At 38.6% G+C, this 18,696-nt stretch overlaps 2 protein-coding genes across 3 annotated transcripts in view; one reads left to right on the top strand and one right to left on the bottom strand.

Annotated features, from left to right (window-relative positions):
• Positions 1–14,504, bottom strand: part of NSMCE2 (NSE2 SUMO ligase component of SMC5/6 complex) — a 243,656-nt gene extending 229,152 nt beyond the window's left edge. The window contains exons 1-2 of the mRNA XM_026703655.2: positions 14,361–14,504; positions 8,356–8,502 (exon numbers count right to left, since the gene is read on the bottom strand). Of these exons, the coding sequence (XP_026559440.1) occupies positions 8,356–8,488 (133 nt within the window). The 5' untranslated portion in view covers positions 8,489–8,502; positions 14,361–14,504. The remainder of the gene's footprint in view (positions 1–8,355; positions 8,503–14,360) is intronic.
• A 19-nt stretch (positions 14,505–14,523) lies between these two features.
• The window catches only part of WASHC5 (WASH complex subunit 5), a 37,078-nt gene continuing 32,905 nt past the window's right edge, over positions 14,524–18,696 (top strand). Inside the window, exons 1-3 of one of the 2 annotated variants that reach the window (XM_026703652.2) lie at positions 14,524–14,773; positions 16,634–16,913; positions 17,052–17,197. In XM_026703652.2, coding sequence (XP_026559437.1) covers positions 16,728–16,913; positions 17,052–17,197 — 332 coding nt within the window. In that variant the 5' untranslated portion in view covers positions 14,524–14,773; positions 16,634–16,727. Of the gene's footprint in view, positions 14,834–16,633; positions 16,914–17,051; positions 17,198–18,696 lie in introns of both variants that reach the window. The other variant, XM_087931687.1, reaches the window with a different exon arrangement.

Below are 18,696 nucleotides of genomic sequence, written 5' to 3'. Positions count from 1 at the left end.
ACTTGATTCTGTTGACTTCATAGGTCACAGTAAGCCATTAGTGTCCCGTTGCATTCTTCTGGGATGTATCTTCATAGTTTATGGCTGTGGTATTCATCAATAGTTTTTCCATCGTAAGGTGCTAATCAGGTCTGACCCTGTTAATATTATGAGACCAGCCAAGATAATCTACAAACTACCCTAAACTGGAAGATAAACCAGAAATCACCTGTTAAGATTTTATCTGTTGTATAACTTTTTTTTTTCTCAGATTTTTTTTTAAAACATTGTTTTACTGTATCATCCTGGAGTGATTTTTTACATAACTTATTTCTTAATGACCCCAGCTTCTAGCAACATCCCTTTAACATGACACTGGCACTTCTATTGTAATAACTCTTTGGTTATGCTTTCTATGGACGTAAACCGTTCCGGTTCTTCCAAGTTCAAAAGAGTGTGATGATGCAAATAAAGGAAAATCATAAACACTTGCAGGCTTTGACAAATCAAAGGATATGCTTATTAACCAGGGAGAAAAGGTTACCCGTTGTATTTACGCTGTGAATCAGTAAGCATTGATTGCTATGGCTCTCCTCAATTCCTAGTTATGATCTCAACACAATTGTTATCGGAATAAACAGCAGCTGCCAGTTCCCTGTCAAAACAGACTAAATCAACCTTTCTACAGTCTAAACTATAAATTGTCCAACTGGAATTGAAGAACAAGCAGGGTTTTCATAACTCATTTCAAGCACTATGTCCAATTCTACAATTATCACACTTTAAGAAGAATTCTGAGGAATTGCAATAGGGGGTCACAGAAGACAAGGATGCTCAGAAGACAAGAAACTAAGCCTTACAAGGAAGACCAAAGAAAATGGCCATATTTAGCTTTCAGAAGACGAGAATCTCGAGAGGTACCCTAAAACAGACCCTTTCTCCATCATTCCAAAAATGCATAGCATAGAATGGCAGCTTTCTGGATTCAAGTTAGACAATTAAAACAGTTAGAAATGCTTTAATTTGGACTTTTGCCCTGAATCTGATGGCCCGAATAGTCACTTCCAAGTTCTGATTTGACATTTCTATCTTACTATGATTCTCCATTTTGTATGTACAGTATGTGTGTGTGTATATGTATATATGTATGTATGTACTGTATGTATGATACTATGATCCTTAACACACTATAGTACCTGAGTGCACAGTACACTTAAAATTATACAAACTATGCCATAGTTTGTTAAATAAGCTAGAACTGGCTTGGCTTGCATGATTCAGTAAGTCATTAACCAAATTTATTTAGTGTATGGCTGTTAGGAATTTAAGTCACCTAACAGTTATTTGGGTTGAAAATATATAAACTAGGATAGACATTTCAATACTATGTCTTTAAGAGAATGCTAAAACTGTAATTGGGTGTGGTTTCTCAAACGGCCATAAAATGGAGCCAGAAACCTGGTTGTCTGGTTGTGAGTATCTGTTTCTTCTGTTGGAGAGAGTTGCCGTTCCTGCTAATGACTGTTACTGATGGTTGATGTAAGCCTGTTACCGAACTGTTTTTGATACTGGACTTTGATATTTGGATTATCCCTGGACTGAACACTGACTGCTTTACCTGTGAATGACTTGGAATGCTTGTTTTGGACTTTGCTTAAACGTTTATTGGAAGTAAAAACCTACATTTACTGTACAGTGTATCTGTGTGCTGTGTGTGTGTTATTCTTCACTACTCTCACTACGTCTCCCTGTATGCGCTCATTCTCCTAACGGGGAATTACCTCAACAATGGCATATCATATATGGCCTAGCAATAACCATATTTAATAACCTACAGTGGCTGACCTTCTAAACAATGTTACTCATTAACATGATACATGGATCGAACCATTGGTTATGTTCAACTATCATACTACCAAATTTGCTCTAGCCATGGTTGACTGAATATGAAAAATTAACTTAATTTACATACAGCAGTCTATACTGTATTGTTTACATAGTCCATTTATCAGATACAGATATCACACTAAGGCAAACTTAAACAAGCAATAGTATGGCTTCATATGATATATCAACCCAACTAGTGTCAAGATTCATACATTATGCTTAGCCAATAGTTGTTCAACAGGCTATCATTCTACCATCATATGCCTTAATTTGATAAATGGACCCAGCCAGTGGCAGGATTCATGCATTATGCTCAATCATGGTTTGTTTAAGAAGCCATGTATTATATTATGCCAAACCAAGTAAATCATTATTACAAATTAAGATAAAGTGTAACTTCAATCTTATTTGTTAATATGTCCCCTTGGATATAGTGGGGCTAATGTCCAACTCAATATTTTTTTACCACCCTGATTTAGAAATTTTTTTTCCCCCCAAACCTAATCAAAACAGTGTTTTAATCTATTTACTACAGGTAGTCCTTAACTTACAACCATTTGTTTAGTGATTGTTTAAAGTTACAATGGTACAAAAAAATGAGTTATGACCATTCTTTACACTTACATCCATTGCAGCATCCCCACAGTCATGTGATCAAAATTTGAATGCTTGGCAATCGACTCATATTTATGACAGTTGCAGTGCCCTGGGGGTTATATAATCACTTTTTGTGACTTCTGACAAGCAAATACAATGGGGAAGCCAGATTCTCTTTAACAGCCACGTTAACAAGTGGAATGATTCACTTAAGAGCAGGAACGGTCATAAAATGGAACAAAACAAAACTCACCTAACAATTATCCTGCTTAGCAACAGAAATTTTGGGTTCAATTGACATAGAGGACTACCTGTACTAATTTTTTTCATTCCCATCACCTTTAACTGGGCAAAACAGTGTAGTCTAGGGCAAAATGTTTTGAGCCAAGGTACCTCCAATGCCCTAACTTACAGAATGTGTTCAAAACTCAAGAGTCAATCATTCCCATGGAATTGAAATTTGGCAAATTTTATAAAACAGTTTATGACATAATTATAATTAAACAATTTATGATGTACAGTAGAACCTCTGGTCATGAATGCTTCTGACCAAATTGGGTTCCGATCAAAAAATTCACAAAATTTTTGAATCTAGTCACAAACACATACTCAGGTGGGGATCAAACACAACCCCTGGTCCAGAAATTCCTGAAGATGAAATATTAGAAGACGAAGAAATCGCCAAAGTTATGGAACAAACTATGGTCATGACCAAAGATTCTACTGTAATACAAAATGTCACAAAACATTTCCAATGCTGATGTTTGATTGTGCCATGCAGTTCAACATGGGCTGCTTTCAAGGGAGATAGATCTCTGGATGTATCTCAACTTTTCCAGTGAAGGCAACACATTAGAACTTCTGTTATTATTGAAGGCACTGAAGGTAAGGAAGTATCTCTGAAAGGGTGATCCACAGGTCATAGGTTTTCTAGTTTTCTCCTAAAATTGACTGTGTTTGATGAAATCAACTGAAATCCCTCACCTTCCTCAATCTAAACCTTGGATGGAAAATCCCAAATTTTGATAGGAATAGCCATTTTATTCCAATTCAGGTGGCTTTAGAAGAGCTACACCAGAGGCAAATTCATATTCTAAAAGAGATCATTATGGGTTATGGGTGCCCAGGTGATGGTTGGAAAAAATACATCACAATTTCCCAAGTTGGGAAAGTGATTTTTTTTTTTAAAAAAAGTTACCAACAAGACAAACGAAGTAACTTCCAACATTGTGAGAAAGAAACCCCTTTTTTCTTTAACCTTTGCAAGAGACATTTCCAAACAAGGAAATTTATAGAAGGGGAAACCCCAATATGTAAAGCCTGCCCAGTTTCTCCAAACTATGTCAGGTTAACAACATAGCGAAAGCTCTCTGAGGAATAATGACAAGGCAAGCAGAGAATAAAGATGTTACTGCAATACTGGACTTGTGAACTGTGCCCCCACCCCCACAAAAACAGTGTATGTAGGGAGAACTTTCCAGTCATTTCTGTATTTTTAACTCCTTCCTTAGGTCAGCCTGATTCAGCTGAGTCATGGTTTGTAGACATCGCTGAAGGATCAGCCCCACAAAATCTCTTCTCTAGGGATTATGTTTTAAATAAATGTTGTTTCCCTTAAAAAAAAACAAATCACTTTTTTAAAAGGAGCTATGTGGGCTACTGGGGAAAATGTTCAAAATCCCTAATAGGCGTAATTTTGGAATTCCAAGTAGTCAACAAGATAGAGTTCCATGACCCTCAGATACTTGCCACAGTTTTAAAAAGCAAGATTTTTAAACATTTAGACGGATTAATGGAGGAATGGACTCAGTTAAGGATTTGGGATTATCTTTCCATTAAGATGAAATGGGAAATGTATTATGTCCAAAGAATAACAAAATAATAGAGTTGGAAGGGACCTTGGAGATCTTCTAATCAAACCCCCTTCTCAAGCAGAAAACACTACACCATTTCAGAGAAATGGTTGTCCAATCTCTTCTTAAAAACTTCTAGTGTTGGAGCATTCAAAATTTATGGAGGCAAGTTGTTCCACTGATTAATTGTTCCAGTGGCCAGAACATTTCTCCCTAGTTCTAGGTTGATTCTTTCCTTGATTAGTTTCAATCCATTTCTTCTTGTCCTGCCTTCAGGTGCTTTGGAGAGCAGGTTGACTTTCTTCTTTGTGGCAGCCCTTTAGATATTCATTAAGCTAGACATACCCAATTCTTGCAACAGTTTTTTGTATGTGTTAGCCTCCAGCTCCCTAATCATTTTGTTGTTTCTAGAGTCTAGGATAAACACTATTTTAACCAGTAAATTTTCTATAGTTAAACAGTAGAATTAAAATAATAATAATAATACAGGAAGGGAGGATTTTAGAGAATTTTTCTGTGTCTTCCCACTCCCAGTCCCTTTAATCACTACACACCATTGGCTCTCACCACACTCTTACATATCTTTCTGTATTAGCTAGTTGCCCTTGCATATTTATGTTTGAGATCTGTGTCCTGGAAACACAAGATCAGTCATAGCCAAAATACTTCCAAAATCAGCCCTCATATCATATCATTATTTGGCTCCTATCTCCCTTCCCCAAGAAAAAATAGGACCCAACTCCAGACAGAGTCTCCTGTAAGCAGGACTCTGATAGATCCATATTGTAAGGCTTGATGATGCCCAATGGTGTGTAGTGATTAAGGGATTGGACTAGGAGTGTGAAAGTGACAGGTTTTTCATATTCTTACAGACTAATTAATGGTAAAATTAATTGGTTGATGTAGATTTCAGTTCTGTAACACAAAAAACCTATTTATACAAAGAAACTTAAGAGTTAATTTGGGGAAGAGAAGACAGAGAGCATTAAAGAATTTGAACAGTCCACAGACTGACAGAAGCATGAGGAAGAAACTCAAAATAACCCCACATAGATCTTTTCAATATAAAATACAACACAGAGAAACTTGAATAGACTTTGTAGAATCTATTATTATATCTTACATGCCTCTGCTAAATGTCCTGCAGTTCCCTATGGTAGGATTGATATTCAAAAGGACAATTCCCAAAATATCTGCTGGATCAGTTTTGTGACTTGGCCTACCTTCTAGGGCTAACAATTTATAATTATTTTATTTAACCCCTTAAACTGTATGAGTAACTTTGAGGAAAATTGTAATGATTTGGCATGTAAATTGCCAGGCAAACCTGCCAAAAAATTAAAATAGCATTATGCATGTTTATACTTTGAAAGCAGCTTTAGCTATACTGAACAGCTCTACCAAGGAGGACTTAATAGCACAAGGAAAATGAGAGGAAACTGTGGTCCTGCAATTCCTATTATCATGACTATAGTGGCTGACTGGAAGTTGAGTCCAATTACTTTTAGAGCAGTGCTTCCCAATCTCAGCAACTTTAAGATGTGTGTATTTCAATTCCCCAAATTCCCCAGCCAGCTAGGAAATTCTGGGAATTGAAATCCATACATCTTAAAAGTTGTTAATCCAGAAAATTACTGTTTCCCCATCACTGGCATGCCATCACTTCATGACATCACTGACACACAGATTGAGAATCCCAGTAGGCAATGCAAAGCAAGAAGATGTGACATTCCCAGTACAGAAAGGCATGCTAAAATCTTGATTTAAATTTATTTTAAAAGACCAGTTTGATCTGTTAACTCTTACAATGGAATTCTTTGTTCATGCCTTCTTTAAGACATAGTCCTAAATCCTTTTGCTTTCAATACTAGGGACCTGTAGAATGTTTAGCAGAAGTATGACCACAAATAACTTCATGAGTTATGCAATATGAAGTCTCTGCTGCCATCTCATGGTATGCTTTTTCCATAGTTGTTCAAAGGACAATGCTTCATCCACAATATTAAACTACAAATCCCAATACCACCTAGGAAATAAAAGAACTGTGAACTATCTGAGAGATGACAAGCAGAGAGAAAGCTTTGAGAGGCAGTAGAGTGCATTGGTTAGGGACATGGATCTTGATGAGAGAGACCCTTATTCAGCTTCCTAAAGGTAAAGGCAAAGGTTCCCCTCGCACATACGTGCTAGTCATTTCCGGCTCTAGGGGGTGGTATTCATCTCCATTACAAAGCTGAAGAGCCAGCGCTGTCCAAAGACGTCTCTGTGGTCATGTGGCCGGCATGACTAAATGCCGAAGACACACAGAACGCTGTTACCTTCCCACCAAAGTGGTCCCTATTTTTCTACTTGCATTTTTTATGTGCTTTCAAACTGCTAGGTTGGCAGAAGCTGGGACAAGTAATGGGAGCTCACTCCGTTACACGGCGCTAGGAATTTGAACCGCTGAACTGCCAACCTTTCTGATCAACAAGCTCAATGTCTTAACTACTGAGCCACTGCTTCACCATAAAAAATTACAAAATGATGTTTGGCCAATCATTCTCTTATCAGCCCAACCTATTTTGCAGGGCTGTGGTGGCGGATATAAGCAGGAATATACAACTGCAGAATTAGAAGGGACTTTGAGCCACCCAGTTCAATTCCCAAATACGTGTAGGTTTGCCAACTGAAGCACCACAAGCTATCTAGCCTCTTTTTGATCCAGAGAATATTTATAGTTAAACTGATCCTACTGTTATATTTTCTCAAGTCTTATAAAAAATAAATAACAGATAATCTTAAATCTTGGTGTTAGATCAGTTACATTTTGGTATGTTTAGCCAAAGGAAGAGACAACTGTGGAGATCAGAAAATAGTCTTCAAAAATCCAAAGTGTAATCACATAAAAGAGGGAGTAGACATTGCCCTAGAAAAGAGGTCTAGAACCAATAGATGAAAATTAAGAGGAATTTCCATAATTTGGAACAAGAAGTTGAACATCTGGGCTGAATCACAAGCCACATTTTTACCCTAACATGGCCTTCTTCAGATCAAGTATAATTCTGTCTATCTGGTCTAAATTTCAAGAAGAGGTCTACTAGAGTCCTGTTTCCATATGATCTAAGAGATGTGTGGGTTGAAAAACAGGTATTTTGGTAGCAGCCCCAAAACATGCTTTCCACTACCAAAACCCAGGGATGCAACTTTCTTTTCTTAAAACCATTTTGAGTGAGCGTTGTGGGGTGTATACATCCTTCTGAATGTAGTAGGTTGGTAATTTTAATGCCCCATTTGAATGCAATTAATTAATATGTTCTTCTCTTTTTAGTACATAGCCCACTATCTTCTGGATTAAGGTGCTTTTCAAATATTGTAAAATACGTAAGAATAAATAAACCTGAGCGCCCCACAGCTAGGCCTCATATCCACAAAGGCAAGCAACTGCACTCAGTGTTGAATTACAGCCATCTCCTGGAACAACACAAATATTTTTGCTTCTGGTACAGTCAGAAAAGGAGAAGAACAAAGGTCTTAGTTTCCCTCACCCTCCAAACTTTTTGAACTTTCATCCGTCGACATGCACCCCCAAAACTGATCTACTGATACAAGGAGAAACCACCTAGCTTTCAAAGATGCCATTTTCCCTTCACCTAAATGGCATTGAACACTCTGGAGATGGCATCGCACAATTTGTAGCTCACTGCTTTTCCCCAACAGTTATAACCACACCTATATAAAAAGCAGTTTAGCACCTGGAAAGGACGTATTGAGCCCAGATGCTGGAAAGAAATTTGGGGGTGGGGAAAGGATCTTATTATGAAGGTCTTAGAATTCAGAGTACAAGAGAGAACAGCCCTCCTCAAGATCCCTATTGTAAATCAGAAATTTTGTTTGTTATGCTGCATGGTAGCCAAGTTCAAGCTGACAGAAAATCAGCTGAAATACCTAAAAGGATGCCCATACTGAATCATACAATGAAAGAACAGGGCTGAAGCCTGCAAGACCCCCCTGAATGTTTTGAAAAAGAAACAAGAATAAATCCCAAAACTGAACTCACTGTGATTTTCCACAAGATCAAGGGCCACATTTGTGGTTATATCCATGCCAGTGTTTATATAGGTCTTGCAAGTTTTCAGAGAACTCAGACATGCGTCCACACCACTAAAAGAAATCAATGGCTGTCTGGACATTTTGATCAAGCGCCCTAAAAAAAAAAACGCAATAGTTATCACTACAATGTTTTATTATTCTATAACATGCATGTGACCCATCTGGTGTTTTTTTAAAGTGGTTTAAACAGAAAGCAGGCTCAAAAATGGTATCAGCCAATCAATAAAATAATACAATTTTCCCAGTCCATAAAGGAATGAGCCTGCTGAATAAGCTGGCTTATCCATGAATAAGCTGGCTTATCCATTTCAATCTAATTTTAAAGAAACAAGAAGCTGCAATCAATGTCCATCTTTGGGACAAGACTTTTCTTAGATCAATTCAAAAATCACAAAAACAAGGAAATATTCAATGTCCTCCTACCAAATGAACATTTGCATGTTCATCTGACAGATGGAGAGACAACATATACATGTGACATTAATTTGTTTATTGAATTTATATCCCCATCCCACTGACTCTGTGTTGTGTATTATAACCAAGTAAAACAGTGAATATATAAAAGCAATTGTATAAATGTGTAAAAAGTCAGTGTTAGAAAATTAAATATTTAAATATTTCTATTTATTTAAATAAAATTAAATATTGTTAAACTTATGCCCAAACTCCAGCGCAGAGAAAAATGAGCATATCCACCTCAATAATGGAGCCATCTCTTCAGTTTTCAGGGAGGCCCAGGCCTGGTGACATAACACTATATGTGATATAACTGATGACATTTCTCCACATGAGGTTGGATCATGCACAGGAAGTCTATACATTTTATTGAACACGCAGTCACTTAATATATTAGCTGGGTATATAGCAGGCATATAGAGCAAATCACATTGGCTTTAAGTCAACTACCCATTGACATCGTCTCTCAATGCCTTTCAAACTTCTGCTATTATTTCATTTTGATTGAGAGATTTGTTTCATTTTAAGCAGTGGTGTAATGGCTTTTAATAAATATGGGGTGTTTTTCTCCTCTTCAACCACAGATGCTATGAAAACCTTTCAACCAATTAGCAGAATAATAAAATATATGTAAGAAAATAAACAAAAATAATGAACACCGTTTTGCATAGAATGGAAAATGAGGATTAAATTTCTCTGAAGTATATATGGTGAACAGTTTTAAACATAAAAAATGAAAAATGAATGTTAAATTAGGCTTTCTCTCAAAGAATATGCATGGTTTTGCCTCAAACGGGATACAGAGAGAGAAAATTAATTCTTGACTATACACAGAAAACAAGTTTGCATATTAATCCAAATATCGCAAACAATGAAATGAAATATATACAAGGTGTTGTAAAAATCAGTGTTCTTTTAACCTTTTAAAGCTTAAAGACTTTTAGTTCTTTTTGTATAATAGCTGAAGAATCCTTCAATTCATACGCCAATTCATAATTTTCTTGGCAATAATATGGAAATAGTTTCTTTTTCCAGAAAGTTTTTAACTTTTCAGTTCCCTTTCTGCCCCAGGATTTCTTGATGTTCTCCCATTCAAAACCTGAATTAAAATAGGCCAGAAATAAACCCACCCTACTATTTCATTGTATTTCATGTACTATATATGTTTCAAAATACTGTAAACAAACCAAGTCGCAACAAGTGTTTGGCCAAGTAGCAATTGAATAGAAACGGCCTGTTTTGCGTCAGGTCTTCCAATTTTAATTCCACCAAGGAGGATCTTCAGGCTCTAGTACTATAGTTAAGGAGCAAAGTGGGGGGGAAATGGCCCCAAATTAACTAAAAATGGCCCAAAATTAGAAGACCAAACTTTAGAAGCTGCCTTAGGCAGGCACCATAGCAGAGAAGGCCCATCTCCTCAGGCTCGCCAGGTGTAGTTCCCTGAGAGAGACGGCCTTTGTCTTTCGTGCCGGATCTGAGGTGATGAGCAGATCTAATCAGAACAAGGCAGTCCCCCAAATAACCTAGTTACCATGCCACAATGGGGCTTTAGGGGTCAAAATCTTGAGTTAGACCCAGAAGCAAACTAGCAACCCATGCAATTCTGGAAACAGAGATGTTAACCCATGCTGTTTGGAAGCACTTACTTATCATTACCGACACCACCACATTTTCCACAAGCTGAAGCTATGGATACTCTTCAAGGGCAGCCCCATGTAGACCACACTGCAGTAATCCAGTCAGGGGGTGTCTAAGGCATGAGTATCAGGTATCACTGGCACACAAACGCAAAACTGTGTAAAGCTCTCCTAGCACAATTGATTTTTTTCCCCACCTTTTAGAGAAAACAACAGCTAAAAAGACACCCTTGATTTTGTTAGATGCATTTGCTGAGGTAAATAACTTCTGAAAACTTTGCGCCAACGTAGCAATGAAAACCTTAGCATTTCTCCTTAACAAGGTTAAGAAGTAGTGTTTCTTCAAAACGAGACAGGTGGTAAATACAGGTGGTCCTCAGCTTACGATCACAATTGAACCCCACATTTATGTTGCTAAGAGAGAAATGTGTTCAGTGAGTTTTGCCCCATTTTACGACTTTTCTTGCCACATTTGTTCAGCAGTTGTTAAATTAGTAACACGGTTGTTACGTGTTAAGTGGATCTGGTTTCCCCATTGACTTGGCTTGTCAGAAGGTCGCAAAAGGGGATCATATAATTCCAGGACAATTGTAACCAACATAAATATGAACCAGTTACCAAGCATCTGAGTTTTGAACCCATGATCATGGAGATGCTGCAACGGTTATAAGTGTGAAAAATGGTCATAAGTCCCTTTTTTCAGTGTCGTTACTTTGAACTGTCACTAAGCAAACTGTTGTAAGTCAAGGACTACCTGTACATTTAATAATAATAACATCCTACCCTAGCTTGGGCAATTCTAAATTTAGGATTTTATAGTACAAGGGCTATTTTTACTGTCACTGTAAGCATACCAGGATGTTATTGCTCTCATATAATTTTAACTGCTGCTAATTTTTTACCTGTTCATTCTGACTGTGGTTTCATCACTGGTTAGTTTATGGGAAATACTGACATATCAGATACCACACTAAGCTATGTTTGTGAAGGGTCACGGCTTAGTTTCTATAGCCGTGGTGGTGAACCTATGGCATGTGTGCCGGAAGTGGCACTCAGAGCCATTACTGCTGGCACACGAGCACTCACCCAGAAAAGGTCTACAGTGTTTGCGCACACTGCACGCCCGCCAGCTGATTGTCAGGTATCTGGCGTGCATGTGCAGGGGTGCAGGGCCGTGCAGGACACACTCATGCATGCCCAGAAGCATGAAGCGCATGGGGTGGTCACACACACAGGTGCAGAAACACACAGCATGTGTCACACACTCATGCGCAGAAGCGCAGATCGTGCAAGTCACGTGGGTTGTGTGCAGGGGTAGGATTCAAATTTTTTAACAACCGGTTCTGTGAGCGTGGCTTAGTTGGTGGGTGTGGTTTGGCGGTCATGTGACTGGGTGGACATGGCTTGGTGGTCATGTTATTGGCTGGGTGTGGCCAACTCAATATCACTCATATCAAGGCACGCATCTCCTTGCCTGGCCTCTCATGACTATGGGGATGCTGCAACAGTCATAAGTGTGAAAAACGGTCATAAGTCACTTTTTTCAGTGCTATTGTAACTTTGAATGGTCACTCCACACAAGCAAAGTACCAGCAAAGGAGGGGAAAAAAACTCCAGAGAAATTTCTGAGACAGGAAGCCTAGTCCTGCCAAGAATGTAATAATGGTTAACGGAGAGGCAATTTCTGTAAGCAACACCAGAATGTTTCCTTCCTGCCTCCCTTACAGGATTAGTCCAGTAATTTCTTCTAACAACCGGTTCTCTGAACTGCTTAGAATGTTAACAACCGGTTCTACCAGATAGGTGCGAACTGGTAGAATTCCACCCCTGGTTGTGTGCACATGTGCAGGAGGCATGGGGGGGCCACATACATTGCCTTCTGGGTGATGGCACGCAAGCACGAGCAGGCAAGCGCACTGCCAATTATCGGCACGGGAGCCCAAAAAGGTTAGCCATCACTGTTCTATAGCAACAATGAGTCAAACAAATGTCACTGCAATTTAGCAGGACCTGTGCATCTAAGCAATGACACTGTAAGCCCTGATCCAACCATTGCTTATTGAATAAATCTCTCACAAGGTGGCAGCACTCGATTAATCTTGCACACAAAGTATGATATGGCCTGATTATGTCAGCCTTACGAAGTAGACCATACCAGGAATATGGCTAGATAAGGTAATTCTGTTATTGTAAGGCTACATTAAGAGAATCTTGCAAGTCTGAAAGTACAAATCTCCCACCATCTATTTTATATTCTGGAATACTAGGAAGAGTTTCTTCTTGGTCCACCTACTATATAACTGTGGGCTATTTTCTCTCTTACTTTTAATGAAAAGAAGGACTAGGGGTGACATGATAGCAGTGTTTTGATATATCAGGGGTTGCCACAAAGAAGAGGGAGTCAAGCTATTCTCCAAAGCACCTGATGGCAGGACAAGAAGCAATGGGTGGAAACTAATCAAGGAAAGAAACAACCTAGAACTAAGGATAAATTTCCTGACAATGAGAACAATTAATCAGTGGAACAACTTGCCTTGAGAAGTTGTAAATGCTCCAACATTGGAAGTTTTTAAGAAGAGATTGGACAACCATTTGTCTGAAATGGTATAGGGTTTCCTGCCTAAGCAGGGGTTTGGAGTAGAAGACCTCCAAGGTCCCTTCCAACCCTGTTATTCTATTCTATTTTCCTTTTTTGAAATTGTTATCTGACCATTCCTCAGACAGGATCAGTCCCCCAAGGTCATTCTCACATACCTACCAATTAATATTTGGAAGGGAGACCACTAAGAAATTCCCCTAGGCTAGACTCCAGAACTATCTCAGAAGATGGCAAGCACCAGCCACTTCACACTGTTCTTGAGAAGCTACACAAGTATACACAAGATTGCTTGAAATTAAGACCTTTTCTTTCCCACCTGTTGAATGAAGCACAAAAATGTATCTGGGATTCACATCATGCTAAACCAGAAATTGCCAAACCAAAACCAAATATATTTTAGCACCAGAAGTCCACTTTTCCATTAGCCGTGTGTCCACTTTTATAATACCTAGATATAGGTTCCAGCACCTAAAATTGTGGGTCCTCATAAATGCCCATTTCACTTGCTTCTAACCCAAAATGCTGGCTTGATCCCATACATCTCTTGAATGGTTATGGATTATTCTTATTGGAACATAGTGTGCTTATGTTTTCTTTGCTTGGCAGACAACAAAACAACCACTTGATTGTGTGGTAAAATAGTAATAGAATTCTTTATTGGCCAAGTGTGATTGGACACACAAGGAATTTGTCTTGGTGCAAATGCTCTCAGTGTACATAAAAGAAAAGATACATTCGTCAAGAATCATAAGGTACAACACTTAATAATAGTCATAGGGTACAATAAACAATCAAATCATATAAATATCAATATAAAGAAAAAAAAACCATTTGCCAACAAAGTAAAAAATGATTTGGAAAGCCGAGGTGAGCTAGAACTCAACCAAACTGTCATTGTCAGGGAACCTGTTGAGAGGCAAGATATAAATCAATATTTTTGTTCAAACTAGGCAACTTTCAGTTGTGCGGACTTCAATTCCCAGAATTCCACAGCAGCATCTTTTCAGAAATGAAAACTCTCCCCGCTTTCTTTCCCCAGAAAACTTGGCTCCCTTCGCGCCACACGCCCCAAATCAGGACTGCATCCATACAATCAGTAAAGCTCCCCAAGCTTGCACCGAAGCCGAGTCCCTTTGCTAGCTGGGGATTCAAAGCATCGTGTGAATGCAAAAAACGGATTCATCCAGGAAGCGAATCAAGCGCGGGGGTGGGTGCAGTTATTCCACCAGCATTTAGTCGAAGCATCCCTTTCTCCCTTACCTGTTTCCTCGGGAACGAGGTGGGGGGAAAACCTTTTATTTTTCTCTTTTCCTCTTATTTTGAATCCTCGCTCAGATGCTTGCAAGAGAAGGCGGGACAACTCGGAAGGGTGGCGAGGCGTCTCATACGCCGGCGCCTGTTCACATGACCGCGTTAAACCCTCATGTGACACAAGATGAAGGGAAGCTCGCCTGGCCCTGCCTGGTCTTGATGGCCGCCTGCAGTCTCGCTTTGGTTTCCGGCCCTGTTTCTTCTCTTTGCTGGCTGTTTTTCGGCTTGCACTCAACTTTGCACCTGTTCTAACGACTTGCATGCACCCAAGGATCCTGACCCGACCCGCGAGTCTCCCTGCAGATTTGACAAGGGGAGCCCCAAGAGAAAGAAAGCTCCATCCATCTCTTGTCTTAAGTCCGGTACGGAAAATACTTTCGTGCAATTGTTAATTCATGATCAACTATTGAGTGTTATTTTAGGTAATGCGATAATACCGAAGTATTATATATTGTATAATACTAATATATAATACAGTTATAAAACTGTATACGATAATACAGTTCGATGCTCTTGGGGGGAAAATCTATTTATTAAATTTATAGAACTGCCCATCTCACGCATGGGCAGCACACAGAGTTTAGCTAAGAAAAACCAAGCAATCGATAGATACAATTAAGAAGCAGAAGCGTTAATCAGTCACTTTTTTATTACTACATTAAATTAAAACATTAAAATAAAATCCAACAGAACAGAACGAGACATAATAGTACATTACAGTTTGATGGTGAAGTCGTCCATGAGCTATCAAGATCTGCCTTATTTAATAGACAGTAGAACAGAATTTAGCAACCTTCAAAGTACTAAAATGTAATTAAAAGCAGTTGAAAAATTATAAAAAGAACTATAAGTGAATGTGAGTGCCTGTAATTCTGCCTGGCCTTTAACAAAGGGCCTAATAATATTCATTATTAATTAAATTAGTTGTTAATTAAATGTGGAGGGCAAAATCATTGGGGGAGCAGTGGTAGATTTCCCCAGTTCAGTTGTCATTGTCAGTCTGGCTTACTCTGCTCACCTTCTGTGATCTCCAAGAGTGAAAATGTGGGACATAAATATCACTTTGAAAGGTGAGTTTTAAAATGATAGGAAGGAAGCTTAATCTCATTGATGTCCAGTTATGCAAAAGTAACCCAAGTTTGCAAACAATTCATTTTAAAAATGTTTATACTGAAAATGGGAATTTGTTTTCCTCTCCTGTTGCAAACAGTTGCAATTCACTCTGACCATCCTACTGTTTTTTTTTTAATTAAAATGGTTTCAAATTCAAAATTATGTGCATACCCTTTATTCTTTTTTTTAAAAAAACTTGACATATCACCAAAATGTTTTCTAGCTTCCTGCTTTGAATCATTTTCATAAAAGCTGGATGTTTTTATGAAAGTAAATTGCATGAGAAAATAATGGATTTTTTTTTTTTAAAAATGTAGCACTTAGTTTCTGCAAGATATATTAGCCTGGCATATGAAGGTTCTATTTGACTTCATTGATAATCTCATTTTAATAATTCTGTTCTTTATTAATGATTGTATTAAGCAGACATTTTGCCCAACTGTATTATATCATTACCCAACACAGGAATGGAGCCATTTTGTAGCCAGAAAAAGACCCTAGAGCCGTGATGGCAAACCCATGGCATGCGTGCCACTTGTGCTACACGTGAGCCGCAGGCAAACTTACCTCACTGCGCATGCGCTTACCTCACAGCTGATTTTTTTCTGTGATTTGAGGCCTGTAGTACTGGAAGTGACAAAACAGGCCTATAATTCGGCCTGAAAAGTCTTGCAGAAGTTTTTTCCAAGCCTCTGGGAGGCCGAAAAAGGCTTCAAACTAGCCAAAAAATCAGCTGTGAGGCACAGTGCAGGTAGGGGGGTGGCGGGAGGGGGGGATTGCACACGCATGCATAGGGGGCGTGGGGAGGGGTGTGCACATTGCATTCTGGGTGCTGGCACATGAGTGTGTATGCACTGGTGCACGCGCAATTTTTGGCACAGGAGCCCAAAAAAGTTAGCCACCATTGCCCTAGAGAAACTGAATCTGGATAAATCTTTAAATCCTTGTCACAAACTGCTGTATCCTGAGGTCTGCATTTACTTCCAAATAAAACTTTTAAATTATCTTCTGCAGTAAAAATGTTGTTGCAAAATTCAACCTTCAGTTTGAAAAAATAATAGCCTGAAAAAAACAACATTAAAATGTTATGTGGTTAATGATTTTTTCAGGAATGTTATGGAGGAATTGCAAAGGATTTTTCTTCAGATAATTTTGACAACTGCATAAATCTACACTGAAAATACCGCCTTCTTCCTCTTCGCCATGTTGGACTTCTTAGCGGAAAATAATCTTTGTGGACAAGCCATTCTTCGGATTGTGTCTTGTGGAAATGCTATCATTGCTGAATTGCTAAGACTCTCAGAGTTTGTCCCACCTGTATTCCGCCTCAAAGACAAAGCCGATCAACAAAAATATGGAGATATCATATTTGATTTCAGCTATTTCAAAGTAAGAATTATGCTGTACTGAAGCATTCTTTAAAGTTAATTTCAGTTTTGCCAGATGCTAATAAATGAAATATTAAATGTTTAATGTTCTGTCATGCTAATTCTGCTAATTCTGTTTCTGATTTTCCCCCCATTTTAGGGGCCTGAATTGTGTGAAGGGAAGCTAGAAGCCAAACCTGAACTGCAAGATTTAGATGATGAATTTCGTGAAAACAACATAGAAATTTTGACCAGATTTTATTTGGCTTTCCAAAGTGTTCATAAATATATTGTTGATTTAAACAGGTAAGCAATTGGATGTGCAATTGAAATAGCAGCAACTGATTTAGAACAGAAAATGTGTTACAGCCAAGGGAATAGCTTGTGATTATGTGAAATATCATTAAGTCATTGTTGCTTAGATTTCAGATTTTTTTCAGAACACAAGAGAAACACAGCAGAATTCTACACACATACAACACCTTGTAGTTTGTAAATATGAATTCACTCATATTCACCTTATTTGCTTGGAGCAAAATGTTTGACATAGAATATTTTAAAAATTGGGAAAGAAGATGGCATGATCTCAGATTATTTGTCCAGGGTTACTAGCTACGATATATTTGTCAGAAACATGAATTTGGTAAATAATTAAATGGGTGGGGAGTATAAGAGAAAGTATGCAAATGCCATTTCAGAGTTTTCCTCAACATTCCTATTATAGGATAGCCCTAATAAGATACTGATGTAAAACTGTGACATTGAATTTTGACATTTGTCTTTTTAAATTTGTAATTGTTGTGGCCCCCCATCAGCTGACGGAGTTGGCAGTAGAGTCCGACAGTAGTGGGGAGATTGGGGAGGAACCTGGGCCAGTCTTGGAGATTGGGGAGGGCTCGGACGAGGGCTCTGCATCAGAGGCAGAGATGGGGCCAGGACAGGCTGGCAGTCATCAGCTGCCTTCAGACTCAGACAACAGTGAGGCGGAGGAGTTTCTGGAACTGGTTCCCAGCCTGCGCGTGCGCAGGACTACCAGAAGACAAGAACAATTGAGAAAGCAAGGTCAACTCAGGAGTAAGGCCATAGCTCAGATAATTGGCCCCTACTATAGGACATAAAAGAGGAGTGGACGGGATGTGAGCTTTTGCAGGAAGCAATTAGTTCGTCTGGTCGATTCAAGGTTTGAAAAGTTCTGTTTGACTTTGTGTCAAGTTTGGCCTTGCCCTGCATTTAGCAATTAGTTCTCTGGCAGCATTCCAAGTACGATAAAGTGGGTATTTATAAACATTCCCCTGAAAGACTGTGAAGCCTCGCAGGCTGTGAATGAATGTAATTCACAGCCGTGGAAATAAAAGAGGTTTGCTGGAATTAAGTTTGTGTTTTGTGCTTTCTAAGGAAGCCTAGGTTAGAACAGTAATATACTTTAGTAAAGGTAATCTTCAATTTACAACTGTAATGGAGTCTGGAATTTCTGTTGTAAGTCATGGTGGTGGTAAGTTGAGTCACCCACATGACTGTGCTTGATTTTATGACTTTTTTTAGGGCAGTCATTAATCAAACACCACAATCATGGAAACAAATCAATGTGTTCCAATGGATGTTTTTGTTGGAAGTAAGTCAAAAAAGTCAGAAAAAAACATAAATTGTTATGTTACTGTGCAACACTGCAATCAACCATAAAGGTACACATAAAATATAGCACCCCAAAATGCAGTAATGTGACTGCATATGGAGATGTGCGCAGCCATCAGAATTCCAGAATTGGGTCATAAGTAGCTTTTGGGGGTGTCTGTTGTAATTTCAAA

This window comes from Pseudonaja textilis, chromosome 3 (assembly GCF_049901715.1).
Source record: "Pseudonaja textilis isolate UNSWEBS1 chromosome 3, rPseTex1.2, whole genome shotgun sequence".
NCBI lineage: Eukaryota > Metazoa > Chordata > Lepidosauria > Squamata > Elapidae > Pseudonaja > Pseudonaja textilis.
This window is presented reverse-complemented; position numbering and strand designations above follow the sequence as displayed.